At 44.9% G+C, this 14397-nt stretch overlaps 1 protein-coding gene across 3 annotated transcripts in view; it reads left to right on the top strand.

Annotated features, from left to right (window-relative positions):
* The window catches only part of Lama3 (laminin subunit alpha 3), a 218522-nt gene that overhangs the window by 172659 nt on the left and 31466 nt on the right, over positions 1-14397 (top strand). For 2 of the 3 annotated variants that reach the window (XM_041659962.1, XM_041659964.1), the window contains 10 exons: positions 655-757; positions 2466-2582; positions 2670-2849; positions 4418-4560; positions 7712-7882; positions 8860-9011; positions 9158-9320; positions 9673-9806; positions 11701-11845; positions 14081-14200. In XM_041659962.1, coding sequence (XP_041515896.1) covers positions 655-757; positions 2466-2582; positions 2670-2849; positions 4418-4560; positions 7712-7882; positions 8860-9011; positions 9158-9320; positions 9673-9806; positions 11701-11845; positions 14081-14200 — 1428 coding nt within the window. The remainder of the gene's footprint in view (positions 1-654; positions 758-2465; positions 2583-2669; positions 2850-4417; positions 4561-7711; positions 7883-8859; positions 9012-9157; positions 9321-9672; positions 9807-11700; positions 11846-14080; positions 14201-14397) is intronic. The other variant, XM_041659963.1, reaches the window with a different exon arrangement.

Here is a 14397-nt window from a genome sequence, read left to right as displayed (position 1 = left end):
TTGAGTTTGTTCTTGGTTTGGATCATGTCTGCACTTACTGACTATTTGATATCAGGAGTGTAATATAAAATGTATTTGTACAATCAGATAGAAAAACATACCAATGTTATTTTGAAACTAAACAAATAGTTTATCCTCCTTTAAAGTAGGTGTTTTATGCCTTAATGGTTGATATTTATTACCAAAAGAAAGATTTTTGGAATTACCTGGTTTGCCATTTTTTTTTTAGCAATTTGGTCTTAAATCTGGGCATGTCTACAGAAGCCTACAGGATCTTTACTGTACTGTATAATGTCCCTATAGCCAAGATATAAAGGCTAGAACACGAAATAATAGAGTTGGGAAGCTGAGCTTTGAAAGATCGAAGACTTTCAGGTTCCAAAGCTTGAAAGCCTCAAGGCAACTAAATGATTGCAGGGGTTTTGTGCAAGCTTAGACATCTGTCACCGGAGATCAGCCCAGCTCCCCGGGCCACAGGCACACATCTGCCTAGAGTCCTAACCGCATCATTAGTCAACAGTGTGTCGTTCATCTCTTTCAAATCTTGTTCTTTAAAGATTAAAGACAAGGGATTTGGGGCTAAGGTGAAAAATCTTTCTCTGCGTTTGCTAAGGAGTAGTGTCTGCTCAAGGCTGATAAATATTTTGCTTTCAGACACTGATAAAGGAAGATCTTCCAAGAAGAGCTAAGACCCTGAGCTCCGACAGCGATGAACTGTTAAATGAAGCCAAGGTCACACAGAAAAGGCTCCAGCAAGGTATTAGGAGGGTGGATGGTGGGGACAACCAAGGATGCTAATCAACCTGTGGGAATGTGGGGCAGTCTGATGAAAAAGTGTCTTCTGATCCCACTGTCAATGCAAAGGGCACTTCTGCACTCGTGATTTATGTTATCTGATGTCGTGCATTTACCAAGAGTCCTAAACAGCTCCTATCCATCCTGCATGAACTTGACGTGGGTCTTATGCAGATGACGAAGTTGAGAATGCTAGCCTTCCTGGGCCTGACTTTGGAGACATACTTAATACACTGGTAATTCTGGTAGTGGGAAGCCACATATGAAGGCCATTCATCCTAGATCATTACAGCAACTGCTTCAAGTTACCTTAAGCCCTAAAAGCTTAGCAACTCAAAGTATCAAAAAATAATCACTGCCAACATGGGCCATAAGAAAATTTTAACTATTAATTTTATCTTTGGTATCTTTAACCATTTATCTTTGCTAATTTTTCATCTCATGTACTTAAAAATAATTAAATTGTCTTAACATGGGGGCATAGTTCAGGGGTAGAGGCTTTGAAACACAGGAACTACAGCCATTTGAAACCCAGCAATCTCCAAGCTTTGAAAATGCTGCCTCTGGAAATTTTCTGGTCTCTCGCAGGAAGCCACGGCCAGGCGGGCGTCTGGGCTCTCAGTCCTTGATCGGCTACTGAGTCCATTCTGAGGACTGGATGAAGGCCCTTATTTAGTTACTAAATATTTTTGAAAATCAAATGCACAAAAAGTATCTTCTGATATGCATTCAGAACATTAAGATTTTATGGAATTATGTCTGCCTTCTTTATAACACTGGGCTTAGAGTTGGATTGACATGGAGCATTTGCAGTTGTTTGCTTGTATATTTATTTTTCATGGCGCTGTTAATCAGACTTGGGCCTTGAACATACGAAGCACGCCCTCTATCAATCCTCCTATCTCCACCTCTTCAGTGCTAGGGTGACTTGTGGCTGTGGCCAAGACAGGTGTTCTAAGTAGGTTGGGCTGTTGACTGTGTTGCTGGAATCATAAGAAGCCACGTGTCACCAGCATGGTGTTAATACACTGGCTGGTCACTTTCTACATCTCAAAGATGGCTGCATTGTTAGCTAGGGATGAGGATTTGTACCATTTTCTTCATCAGTTTATTTTGATGTGTCACATTGAACATCTCTCTAGGAAACCTAGGGACAGGTTCTTGCATCGTTCTGCAGGAACAGAAACAAACACTCCCTTTGAGTCCTCTGCATGAGGCTCTCTCAGGAACAGCCTCGTCTTGGCTGCAAGTCAATCCTGCTGCTCATTCATTTGCTCATCCAAGTATTCATTCATTCATTGAACGGGTGTGGGTAACCTTACATCCTAGGCAGTGCCAGCCACACACTGTATGTTGGGACAGCCCTTCAGAAGCCTCCTCTGCTCAGGTCAGAGTGGAAGTCCAGATGTCTCCTGAGTTATTTTGCATCTTTGTGTGTCCTTTTGAGAAGCCAATCACCACAAGGCTCTGGTACACTGCTCTTCCAGCCTCTGTCTCCAGAGACCCCACAGCTGTGGGGATGGGTACTGCAGTGGCATTGGTGGGTGAAGGCTAAGATATTCAATGGTCTGAAGACATTGCCCACTTCAGAGACCACAAATACCCACAGAAGATCCAACTCCATGAAGTCATTGCCTCTTGGTGTTTTCTTTCTTCATTCCTTCATTTAGAAGTCAGTCCAGCTCTCAACAGGCTGCACCAAACCCTGAACACTGTCTCAGTTCAGAAGAACCTGCTGGATGCCAACCTCACTGCTGCCCGGGACAGTCTTCATGGGTTACAGAGAGGTAATCATCACCCTAGACCGTAGTTTCACCGGTTCTTGGGAAGAATGTCCAGGTCCTTATGCCTCCCTCCCTATTTGTGTGTTCTAGGTGATACTGAGGGTGTGATCCACGGTGTGAGGAGCATGGTCAGGAAGGCCAATGGCGTAACAAGCGAGATTCTGGATGGGCTCAACCCCATCCAGACAGACTTGGGACGAATTAAGGATAGTTACAGAAGCACACGACATGAGGACTTCAGCAATGCTCTGGCCGATGCCAACAATTCAGGTATCAGGACGTCTTCACGACGTTCTCCATTGCTAAGGCCTCGATCCATTGCAGCTCCTTTCTAGTAAAGTCTGACCTCAAATCAGTATCATGGGATCTATTCAAATATCAAGATGTTGTGTTAGAGACAGGGAGAATATCTCCTTTTCCCTGCGTGTGTGTGGTGTGTATATGATGTATGTATGAGCTTGCTTGTGTGTTCATGAGTGTATGCAGGTGAACAGATGCCAGAAGTTCATGTTTATTCTTCAGTCATTTTCCTCCCCCTCTCCCCCCAGAGACAAGGTCTCAGTGTATGGTATTTCCCATATATACCTGACTGCCCTGAAACTTGATATGTATAGTAAGCTGCCCTTGAACTTAAAGATCTGCTTATCTCTGATTCCTGAGTGTTAGGATTAAAGACATGTACTACATGCCCTATGTCCTTCCTGTCTCTTACAAACAATGTGTGTGTGTGTGCATGTGTGTTGTGTGTGTGTTGTGTGTGTGTGTGTGTGTGTGTGTGTGTGTGTGTGAGAGAGAGAGAGAGAGAGAGAGAGAGAGAGAGAGAGAGAGAGAAGATGGTTTCTCTGTACCCCTGGCTGTCCTGGAACTCACTCTGTAGACCAGGCTGACCTTGAACTCAGAGATCCACCTGCCTCTGCCTCTGCCTCCTGGGTGCTGGGATAAAGGCATGCGCCACCATGCCCAGCCAGAGGACACTTTTGAGTGATGATTCTTGTCTTCCACTTTGTTTTGAGGCAGGGTCCCTTGTTGTTCACTCTGTGTGTGCCACACTAACTGGCCCGTGAACTTCTGAGGAGTCCCGGGTGTCCCCACATCCACCACATTTGGTGTTTACACGGTTCTGGGATTTTACACTCAGGTCCTCATTCTTGAACAGCAGCACTGGGCCATCTCCTCAACCACATTCACTTTATTTTCTGAGGCAGGGTCTCTCATGGAAGCTGGAGTTCATATGATGCAGATTAGCTGGCAGCAATCTCACCAATTCTCCTATCTCCACCTTTCAGTGCTGGGCACATACTTCTGTGCCCAGCTCCTTACATGGGTCTCGGGGTCTGAACTCAAGTCCTTGTGTTTGCACAGCCAGTTTCTTTACCAACTTAGCCACCTCTCCAGGCCCAGCATGACCTAGAGATTTTATTTCCTCCTCCTCCTCCTCCTCCTCCTCCTCCTCCTCCTCCTCCTCCTCCTCCTCCTTCCTTCCTTCCTTCCTTCTTTTTCTTCTCCTTCTCCTCCTCCTCTTCCTCCTCCTCCTCTTCTTCCTTCTTCTTCTCCTCCTCCTCTTTCTTCTTCTCCTTCTTGTACTGTGGGAGTTCTTAATCGTGATGTATTTGTATGATTGCTATTAAAGGATAAGAAAATAAATATTTCCCATATTAACCAAGGAAAAAATTGATACCTACATCATTACAGAAATCTGTAATGAATTTAGGTGAATCTTGCCTGATTATAGTCCATCTTGTTTTCAGGATTTCCAGAACAAATATTCCCATAAGAACACATGCATAACCTTTTCTCAGTGTACTATTAAAATTTCCTTTTTCTCATTTCATCAACAGTAAAGAAATTAACCAAGAAGTTGCCTGATCTTTTTATCAAGATTGAAAGTATCAACCAACAATTACTGCCCCTGGGAAATATCTCTGACAATGTGGACCGAATCCGAGAACTCATTCATCAGGCCAGAGATGCTGCCAATAAGGTGGGTGTTTCCATGTTGCCATCGCTGCTGTGATCACCCAGACAGGGAGGCTTTTCTCTAGGCAAGAGTTGGTTGTCTGTCTTCTCTGAGTTCTGATTTTAAATGAAGTTTAACTTCCTTTTGTCACCTTTCAAAATGTACATGGTCCCAGTCACCTAAATTTTGTGTTTTATCAGACACAAACTGATAAAGTTTGAGTTCACAGACAGGAAGGAGTTTCTCTCAGGCCTCACTTTTTAAACTGTAATTGCAAGGTCAGGACCTAGACTCTTTCCATTTGACAGCCCATCTTTGTGGAGTTGGAGGACACAGACACTGTCTGGGTGGGGACAGGAGGGTCACTGGGACCTGATAGCTGCCAGTCAAGCCCCAAGCTCAGAGAAAGACCCTTTCTCAAGGAATAAGTCAAGCTCTATAGAGCAGGACACCTTACCTCTTCCTCTGGTCTCCTCTCACAATCAAACATGTGTACCTGCACACACACACACACACACACACACACACACACACACACACAATCCATACAGATACAGGCACACACACATACACCCTATACAAGGGAAGCTTGTTGCAATATACTTTATATAATCATGTTTTTAAAGAAAAAGCCAACTGTTGGCAGTACTAAATTCTAATGAGCTGGATTCATGCATATCACCCGGATCAATCTACAAATATAGTGTCAAGAAATCAAATTGTAAAAGTATTGGCTTATATCATTTACATGAAAATATTTAAATGTGAAAAATAGAGTAGCTATAGCTGACAGGAAGCAGACACATCTAGAGTCGTAGGTGAGGTCTAGACAGGAAGTAGACACATCTAGAGCTGTAGGTGAGGTCTAGACAGGAAGTAGACACATCTAGAGTTGTAGATGAAGTCTAGACAGGAAGTAGACACATCTAGAGTCATAGATGAGGACTAGACAGGAAGTAGACACATCTAGAGTTGTAAATGAGGTCTAGACAGGAAGTAGACACATCTAGAGTCATAGGTGAGGTCTAGACAGGAAGTAGACACATCTAGAGTCGCAGATGAGTTCTAGGTAGTGAAAACAGTAAAAGCTGCATGAGCATTGCTTAAGATCCCAGCTCCAGGGTGGTGGTGGCTGTGAAGAGAGAGGAGGCTGCAGGAAAATGCTATCAGGTAGGCTTCCTTTCTTAAGGTGGGGACATAAACGCAGGTGTGTAGCCTCCATCTTTTACTGTCCACACAAAGTTTCTTTTCAATTTATAAAACAAAGATGAGTTCCCCAGGAGACAGCAAGCCAACCAGCTTGCCAGGAGGAGACTCAGCAGTGTGGGTGGGTCTACAGGAGGGCAGGTGGTGTGTGGAAGAGAGAGCCCTCTTGTGAGCTCACAAAGTGTGTGAGAGGACCCTGGCCACACACCACATGTCTAAGGTGTCAGGAAACACTCCAATGCTGGATAGATAAAGCATATGTTAGTATCATTCGGGTATCATCCCAAGATAGTTATTCTTTTGATTGCTAGGGGATATTTGTTTTCTGTGTTTTAGACTGGATCTGACCAGTGGTGGTCCACAGACCTGTGCTAACTGGAAGACTCTTGCTGACAGTTCATAACATCTATATGATATTAAACAGTAGTCTGTAAAGTTTTAATTCTTTGAACCGCATGTGGTTGGTGGACCTCTGTTTCATATCACTCCCTTATTTTACTTTTCTAGTAATTTTAATGTTATAAACATATTGATTCATGACAGATTGGAGGGGGAGAGCAGGACAGGGCCTCTAGCACAGAGTATCTGAGGTGCACAGCCTAGAATCTTAATGCCAGTGTATGTGCTCACAAGTGTGTGCCAGTGTGTGTGTGTGCTCATGAGTGTGGGCCAGTGTGTGTGTGTGTGTGTGTGTGTGTGATCATGAGTGTGTGCCAGAGTGTGTGCTCACTAGTGTGGGCCAGTGTGTGTGTGCTCACGAGTGTGTGTGCTCACTAGTGTGGGCCAGTGTGTGTGTGTGATCATGAATGTGTGCCAGAGTGTGTGCTCACGAGTGTGTGCCAGAGTGTGTGCTCACGAGTGTGTGTGCTCACATGTGTGGTACTAGGGATCTAGACTCAGGTTCTCATGCTTGCGTGCCCTTTACTGACTGAGCCATATCTCACCCCACACATGCATATTCAATTCTGAATGTCTGTAATAAATGCAGGCATAGTGTGTAACATACTCATTGGCAATCAATTCCCTTAGAAAAAGTACCTTAGAGTGCTGGATATTGTGGGCCATGCCCGTGACCATAGCACTTAGGAGGTGATGGCAGGAGGATGACAAATTCAAAGCCATCCTGAGATGTAGAGGAAGCTTGATGCCAGCCTGAACCACTAATACTGTCTCAACAACAATAGAAACTCATATTTAAAGTATCTTAATGTATCACATTTTAACCACAAGCACTGTCATAAGGGGTTCTGTGAGCATTAAATCCATGAATATTAATTGTGGGGTAGGAAGTGCTATTAACTGTCATCACCATCATCACCGCCACCCCATCATCGCTTCACAGAAGACTAAGTTGGCTTCTTAATGTCCCTCAGTCAATACACATAAAGAATATATGGCTCTGCAGACAGCTTCATAAAGTTATAACCTGGGTCCAAGCTGGCTATGATGGTGCAGTCTTTAATCCCAGCACTCTGGAGGGGCAGACAGGTGGATTTCTATGAGTCTGAGGTCAGCCTGGTCTACAGAGTAAGACTTTGTCTCAGACATATATGTGTGTGTATGTGCATCTAGACTTATGTGTGTGTATGTATGCATATATGTGTGTATATATGTAAAACACACAAAAAAAATAGCCAGGCGGTGGTGGTGCACACCTTTAATCCCTGCACTTGGGAGGCAGAGGCAGGAGGATCTCTGTGAGTTCAAATTCAGCCTGGTCTACAAGAGCTAGTTCCAGGACAGGCTCCAAAGCTACAGAGAAACCCTGTCTCAAAAACCAAAATAAATAAAAAAATAAAAATAAAAACAACCTGGGTCCAAGAGACAGCACCCCTCCCTGATGCTTCTCACAACAGCTTGGCACATTGATGTGTCACTGGGGGGACGGCGACAGAACTCTGTCATTGAACGCATCCTCTTTGTCTTAGTTGTTTGACACCTTGTTCTCCCATCCTCCTCTTCCTCACAGGTTGCAGTTCCCATGAGGTTCAATGGTAAATCTGGTGTCCAAGTCCGGCTGCCAAATGACCTAGAAGATTTAAAGGGATACACATCTCTGTCTTTGTTTCTCCAAAGACCCGACTTACGAGAGAACGGGGGCACTGAGGACATGTTTGTGATGTACCTCGGAAATAAGGATGTAAGAAGTGTTCGGATATTTCTCTTATTTTACTAACAGAATGGTTTTGGCGGTGCCACCTTGAGACTTGTGACTATCACCTCCTAAGTGCTGTGGTGGTGCCTATGGGGGACCTCCTGTTCATCATGGATGTAGTCCACCAATGAGAAACAAGAGTTGTGCACAGATTACATGCAAGTGCTTTGCCATTTCACATAAATGACTGCAAGACTGAGGTCCCCATAGGTTCTGAGACAGTCCCCTAGTTGATGCAGGTGGACAACTGCCCTAATTATGTACCATGTTGATATTTATGATAAACTAAAATTCATTTCTTAAATGTCCTGAATGCCAACACACACTTAAAAAGGTCAAAATTGTCAGTTTTAGCCTATCTATCTATCTATCTATCTATCTATCTATCTTTCTATCTATAGATGTTTCTTCCTTAGGTTTTCCCATTCTAATAGAGAAGAGAGAGACACACACACTGTGTGTGACAATGGGGAATGTCATAGCAGAGAACTCTGCATGGCACCCAGAGAAGAGGGGTGGCTTGCCTCCCTTCCTGATGAACTCTAATGAGCAGTTAAGTCTGCTTGCCCTGTAGTAGGTGCTCATAGATGACTAGAGATTGAACAGTGGGGGAGTCAGTAACCCAGTCCACTAAAACGCAGGCGACAGCTCCGGCGTTACCATCCAAGGGTTCTGTAGTGGTCTGTAAGAGGTACACGTTATGTATTCTGTCCTCCCAAATCCTATGGTATAAAACCCATTATTTATGCAATAAAACATTCAGGGACCTCTTGATATGGAAAATGAGGATTTGTAATGTTTGAAGAGTTCTAAGTTCTCGCCACACACGTGTTCTGGGATGTTTTCTGACTGCCTCGCTGTCTTATCTGTCATGTTTAAACTCTGTTTTAAAATATCTTCAAGAAACCCCAGTGCTGTTTCGTTTTAAACAAAGAGTTCTGAGGTGACCTTTATGTCCCCAGGCCTCCAAGGACTACATCGGCATGGCAGTTGTAGACGGTCGCTTGACATGTGTCTACAGTCTAGGGAATCGAGAAGCCGAGGTCCAGGTAGACCAGGTGCTGACGGAGAGTGAGAGTCAGGAGGCGGTTATGGACCGAGTGAAGTTCCAGAGGTACGGTGTTGGACCGACTCTTGCTGTTTGTGAAGCTGTCCAACCTCACCAAACTCTTCAGTCGATGTCACTCGGCCATGCTTTTAGTGTGTAAGCTTTGAATTCTTTCATTTTTTCTTACAACTTCATTATCTAATTTTCGACAGAATTTATCAGCTTGCAAAACTTAATTACACCAAGGAAGCCACATCCAATAAACCCAGAGCCCCTGAGGTCTATGACATGGAGGGCGACAGCAGCAACACACTCCTTAACTTGGATCCAGAGACTGCTGTGTTCTATGTCGGAGGCTACCCCCCGGATTTTCAAGTAAGTGTCAATGCTGGCTCACTGAGTGAGGCGCTTACAGTGACTTCAAGGCTCTGTTTAACTCATTCTAGGCAAAGGGAATCAACCATGTGCTCGTAAAGCGCACGTGGTGAGAACTGCTAACGTGCACTTCCTTTGTCCACCATTCTAAGCTTAAGAGCACTAATTTAATGTACTGCACTTGTAAATATTAATATCACTCCTATTTTATAGATGATGACACTCGGGCAGACAGATTAACACTTAGCTTGGGTTTAGAGAGCTCTTAAATGGCAAAGCCGGAACCACATTCTCACCCTAAGTTACGCTGACTGTTAAGTCTTAGCGCCACGTGACCCTGTTTCTCTCACAGCTGCCTAGCAGACTGAGGTTCCCTCCATACAAGGGCTGTATCGAACTAGATGACCTCAATGAGAATGTTCTGAGCTTGTACAACTTCAAGACAACTTTCAATCTCAACACAACTGAAGTGGAGCCTTGTAGGAGGTAAATGAAGCCTGGAGGCCCTTGTCCCTAGGACCTGGCTGGGGATGGACACTGCTGTGCTTCGACCAGTGATGGGCAGGCAAGGTTGCTGGTGTTGCAATGCATTGCCTGGGGCCAGAACTGCTTCCTTCCTGTTTGCAGACAACACCCACCGTGTTATGCCTCTAAGATCAGAGGACACCCATCTTGCCCTAGTTTACATGAGATTGGTTTCCTCAGGTTCTGGAAGCAGGCCTGTTTGGGGGACTGTGAGGTAGCTCCAGGGGTGGCAGCATTTACTGCACACACCTCAGGACTGGGGTTTGAGCCCCGTCCATATAAAAGTAAAAGGAGGAGATGAACTCCACAAGTTGCCCTCTCAGGCACATGTTCCACTGGGGCACACGCACCCACATATGTAGCACACGTACTTGCTAAGGAACACAATTTTAAAAAATGAATCTTAAATATTTGGTGCATCCTACTACAGGCAATACTCAATATTGAATTATTTAGGCACATAATTATGTAATTAAAATTTAAATGACAGTCTACAAACTGAGTGATTTTCTATGTACTTTGCCTTCTGAACCTATTTGAAAGTTACTCTGTGTCAGTCAGCGTTCTATCGCTGTGCAGAGACACCATGACCACGGCAACCCTTAGGAAAGGAGCATTTAACAGGGGCTGTTGGCTTACGCTCAGGGTTAGTCGATTCTTGTCGTGATGGGAAGAACGGTACCACGGCAACTCTTAGGAAAGGAGCATTTAACAGGGGCTGTTGGCTTACGCTCAGGGTTAGTCGATTCTTGTCATGATGGGAAGAACGGTACCACGGCAACTCTTAGGAAAGGAGCATTTAACAGGGGCTGTTGGCTTACGCTCAGGGTTAGTCGATTCTTGTCATGATGGGAAGAACGGTGGCACGCAGGCAGACATGGTGGCTCAGTGGAGAGGTAGCTGGAAGTTCTCCATCCAGATCTGCAGGCAGCAGAAAAAGAGACAGACAGACAGACAGACACTAGGCCTGGCTTGGGTTTTCAAAACTCCAAAGCCCACCTCCAGCGACACACTTCCCAACAGTGCCACTCCCTACTGACTAAGTAGTCAAACATTTGAGCCTATAGAAGCCGTTCTTATGCAAACCGGCACCTGCTCTTTTGAGTTCCTACCCATCCCTACAATTTAAAGGATTTGAGATATTCTTATCTGAGAATAGCAAACATTTATTATTCATAAACTAACACTGAAAATTAATAATTTCTTACATTTAAATATTTTCAGCTATTTGGCCACTTTCTCCTAAATAGACATCTCTAGAAGATGTTCTCTCCCCTCTCCCTTTGTTCTTCCCTCCCTCCCTCCTTTTTTCCCTCCCTCCATCCCTCTCTCCCCCTAAGTTTACATGATATGTGTATGTGTGTCTGCTTTATTCATCCCTGTATGCACAGATAGGTGAGCAGAGGTGGACATCAGTCTTTTTCCAACTCCCCACCTTATATTTGGGACAGGCTCTCTCTCTGAACCTAGAGCTCACATTCTGACTAGCCACAAAGCCCCTATGTCCACTGCCTCTACCCCCCCCCCCCGACACACACACCCATACTAAGGTTACATATAGGTACTGCCATTCTCAGCTTTCGTATGGGGTCTGAGCATTAAAACTGGGGTCTTCGTGGTTACAGCATAAGCACTTTACCTACAGAGCTGCCTCTTCAGTGCAGGGATTAAGAGCATGTTAGGAAGGAAGACTGGCTGACACGCTAACACCATTTCCCCTTTCCTACACAATCGAGACCCCCCCAGCCTTTGCATTCCTTGGTCCATTGTTTAACCAGCGGCATTTCATATTAGGAAATAAACCTGCAAAATGGTCTTTTATGGCTGACATCTAACTTCCAGTCGGTGTTGACAGGCGCAAGGAAGAGTCTGACAGAAACTACTTTGAAGGAACAGGCTATGCCCGCATTCCCACTCAAGCCAACGCTCCCTTCCCAAGCTTCATCCAGACCATCCAGACGACTGTGGACCGAGGTTTGCTGTTCTTTGCAGAACACCAGGTAATTCACACCAAGCATCCAGAGAGGACTTGAATATCCACTGTGTCTAGCAATCAGGTAACTGGGCGATTGTAAATAGCCCACCCAGCTTGGCAATATGACCTTGGGCAGTCATGTCTTTTTTCTGTTGGGGTAAATTTTAACAAGGACAAAGGATCAGGAATTGAGCAATTGCCGCCAAAATGAGGAATGATTTTCCTCCTAGCCTATTTTCATGTCAGTTTCAGATTTGTATATGGTGGCTTGCCTACTAATTTCTAGTTCTGCTTTAAAACAAAGACCTCCTGGAGTCCCCTCAGTCTCGGGGGCTGGACTTCCTGAAGCTATGACCTTGGTCTGGCTCTTGGAAGCTGGGGATTGTCTTTATGAGCCTGCAGCTTGACTTCCCAAGGGGTGGAAGTTTCTGTACTTTGAAGCAGCCTAGGGAAGAGGCCCAGTCTTTATTTTGAATATTTTTTTCTTTGTTCTTGAGGACTTTATACTGTGAATAATAAAATAAAATCTTATTCATGCCCCCGTTTCCCTATCCAACTTCCTCAAATCCCCCCATCATGGTGCCCTCCCAACTTCATGGTTTTTTCTTGATAACTCACTAAGTCCAACTAGTGCTGTCTATATGTGTGGGGTCTTGTGTATTATGGAAAATCTACCAGTGGCCACATTAAAAAGAAGAATGACTTTTTCTTCCCCTAGCAGCCATCAGCTGCCAGTATCTACTCATTAAGGGATGAGGTTGGAGAGTGCCTCCCCTATCCATGCTATAAATTTGCCATAGATGGTCCCTAAGCCTCCACAGTAGTGGGCAGAGGTGATGGTCCACTCAGAGCTGAGCACTTATCTGTTGGAGGAGGGGTGCTAGTTTGTTCCCGGAACTTAGCCCCAAAATAACCACACAGAAACTGTATTAATTAAATCACTGTTTGGCCCATTAGCTCTAGCTTCTTACTGGCTAACTCTTACATATTAATCTAACCCATTTCTATGAATCTGTGTATTGCCACGTGGCAGTGACTTACTGGAAAAGTTTCGGCATGTCTGACTCTGGCAGCTCCATGGCTTCTCTCTGACTCTGCCTCCTTTCTCCCAGCATTCTGTTTAGTTTCCATAAACACCCATTGTACATAGACTGAAGGTAATTTCATGCAATATATTTTTAATGTGCATAGAGCAAAGTTCATCAGAACTGTGGTGTTCTTTTGATAATCAAACAAAATGTTTCCATTTTGAGGCATTTCTCATTATGAATTTGGGGATTGGGGTTGCTCAACTTGAACATTTGAAGTTCTTGGAGACTAAGAACCAGAAATAGTGTTTCGTCTGTAAACTTACATTACGCCTTTGGTAAGAATCCTTAGGGCCTCTGCTAAGGAGGTGGTTATTGCTCTCAGGGAGTCGCTGCCACTTGGCTCAAGCTGATGGCTCTCCAGGGCAAGGTCCATGGCCAAGAGGCACTGCTCAGCAGTATGAACCATATTCTGCCCTCCAGAGGGGAAGGCTGGTATTGCACAAAAGGTGCACTGCTGGTCAGTGAGTTGCTGCTTCATCACAATTTTAAATCATGGAGAGAAAAATAATGAAGTATGAAATCAGTCTTTAGAAAAGATGCCTCCGTTTCTAAAACCCAATGGACAAGCAGAAGGTGACGTTGGAAGGGGATCCCACAGTGACAGGGGCACAAAAAGGCCTGGCAATGAGAACCTGCAAGGACAAAAGGTGACCTGCCAGCAGGACACAGTGATAAAGTGGAGAGGCGGACAGTGCCTCGCAGCCTCTGCCACAGAGTCTGAGCTGTGTCCTGGGGACAAGAAAGTTAGCATGCTCACTGGCCATTGCAGAAGGCTGTTCTGGCTGCGCTGTGGAAGGTGATCTAGGGGACCAGGAGGACCACAGGAGTAGGATGCTGCGGCTGAGACCAGGGCTGGGGATGTCAGAGCTAAGAGGCATATTGGATGGGTCAATTGGATGAGAAGGGAGGAAAGTGAGCAATGACTCCATGTGTGGCCCCCAGATCTGGCTGGCATGTATGACTTTGTCCCGAGTGCTGGGCACTACAGTGTCTCACAGCTAACAACAGTCAGCCATCATCAGCCTCCCACGCATGAGGTCTCACAGTGCTGCCTCTTGCTTAGTCCTGGAGGCACCTGAAGCTGACAGCTCCAAGTACATCAAGAACCACCGGAACTTCTGACTCCTCAACCAGGCCTTCTGGTAATCTACCTTGTTTCCACACTCCAGGATAAATTCATATCCCTGGACATAGAAGACGGCAGTCTCATGGTGAGATACAAACTGAATTCAGAGCCACCCAAAGAGAAAGGAATTCAAGTCACTGTCAACAACGGGCGAGATCATACGGTATGTCCTCGGAGCCTGGTGATTTGAATTTCTAGAAGTCAGTGAACCTTTAAAATGAAATTAGTGTCCCCCCAAAAAATAAAGATAGGCAAAACAACATACAAACCTGTTACAAGGTGAACTTATTAACTGGGGGTGCCCTTAAAAATTCGGGCATTTAGGCATGGATGTAAACCTAAATAAATTTCAAGTGAGAA

Source organism: Microtus oregoni, unplaced genomic scaffold, assembly GCF_018167655.1.
Source record: "Microtus oregoni isolate MIOR12 unplaced genomic scaffold, Mior012 000011F_ref0000422, whole genome shotgun sequence".
NCBI classification, from domain to species: domain Eukaryota; kingdom Metazoa; phylum Chordata; class Mammalia; order Rodentia; family Cricetidae; genus Microtus; species Microtus oregoni.
This window is presented reverse-complemented; position numbering and strand designations above follow the sequence as displayed.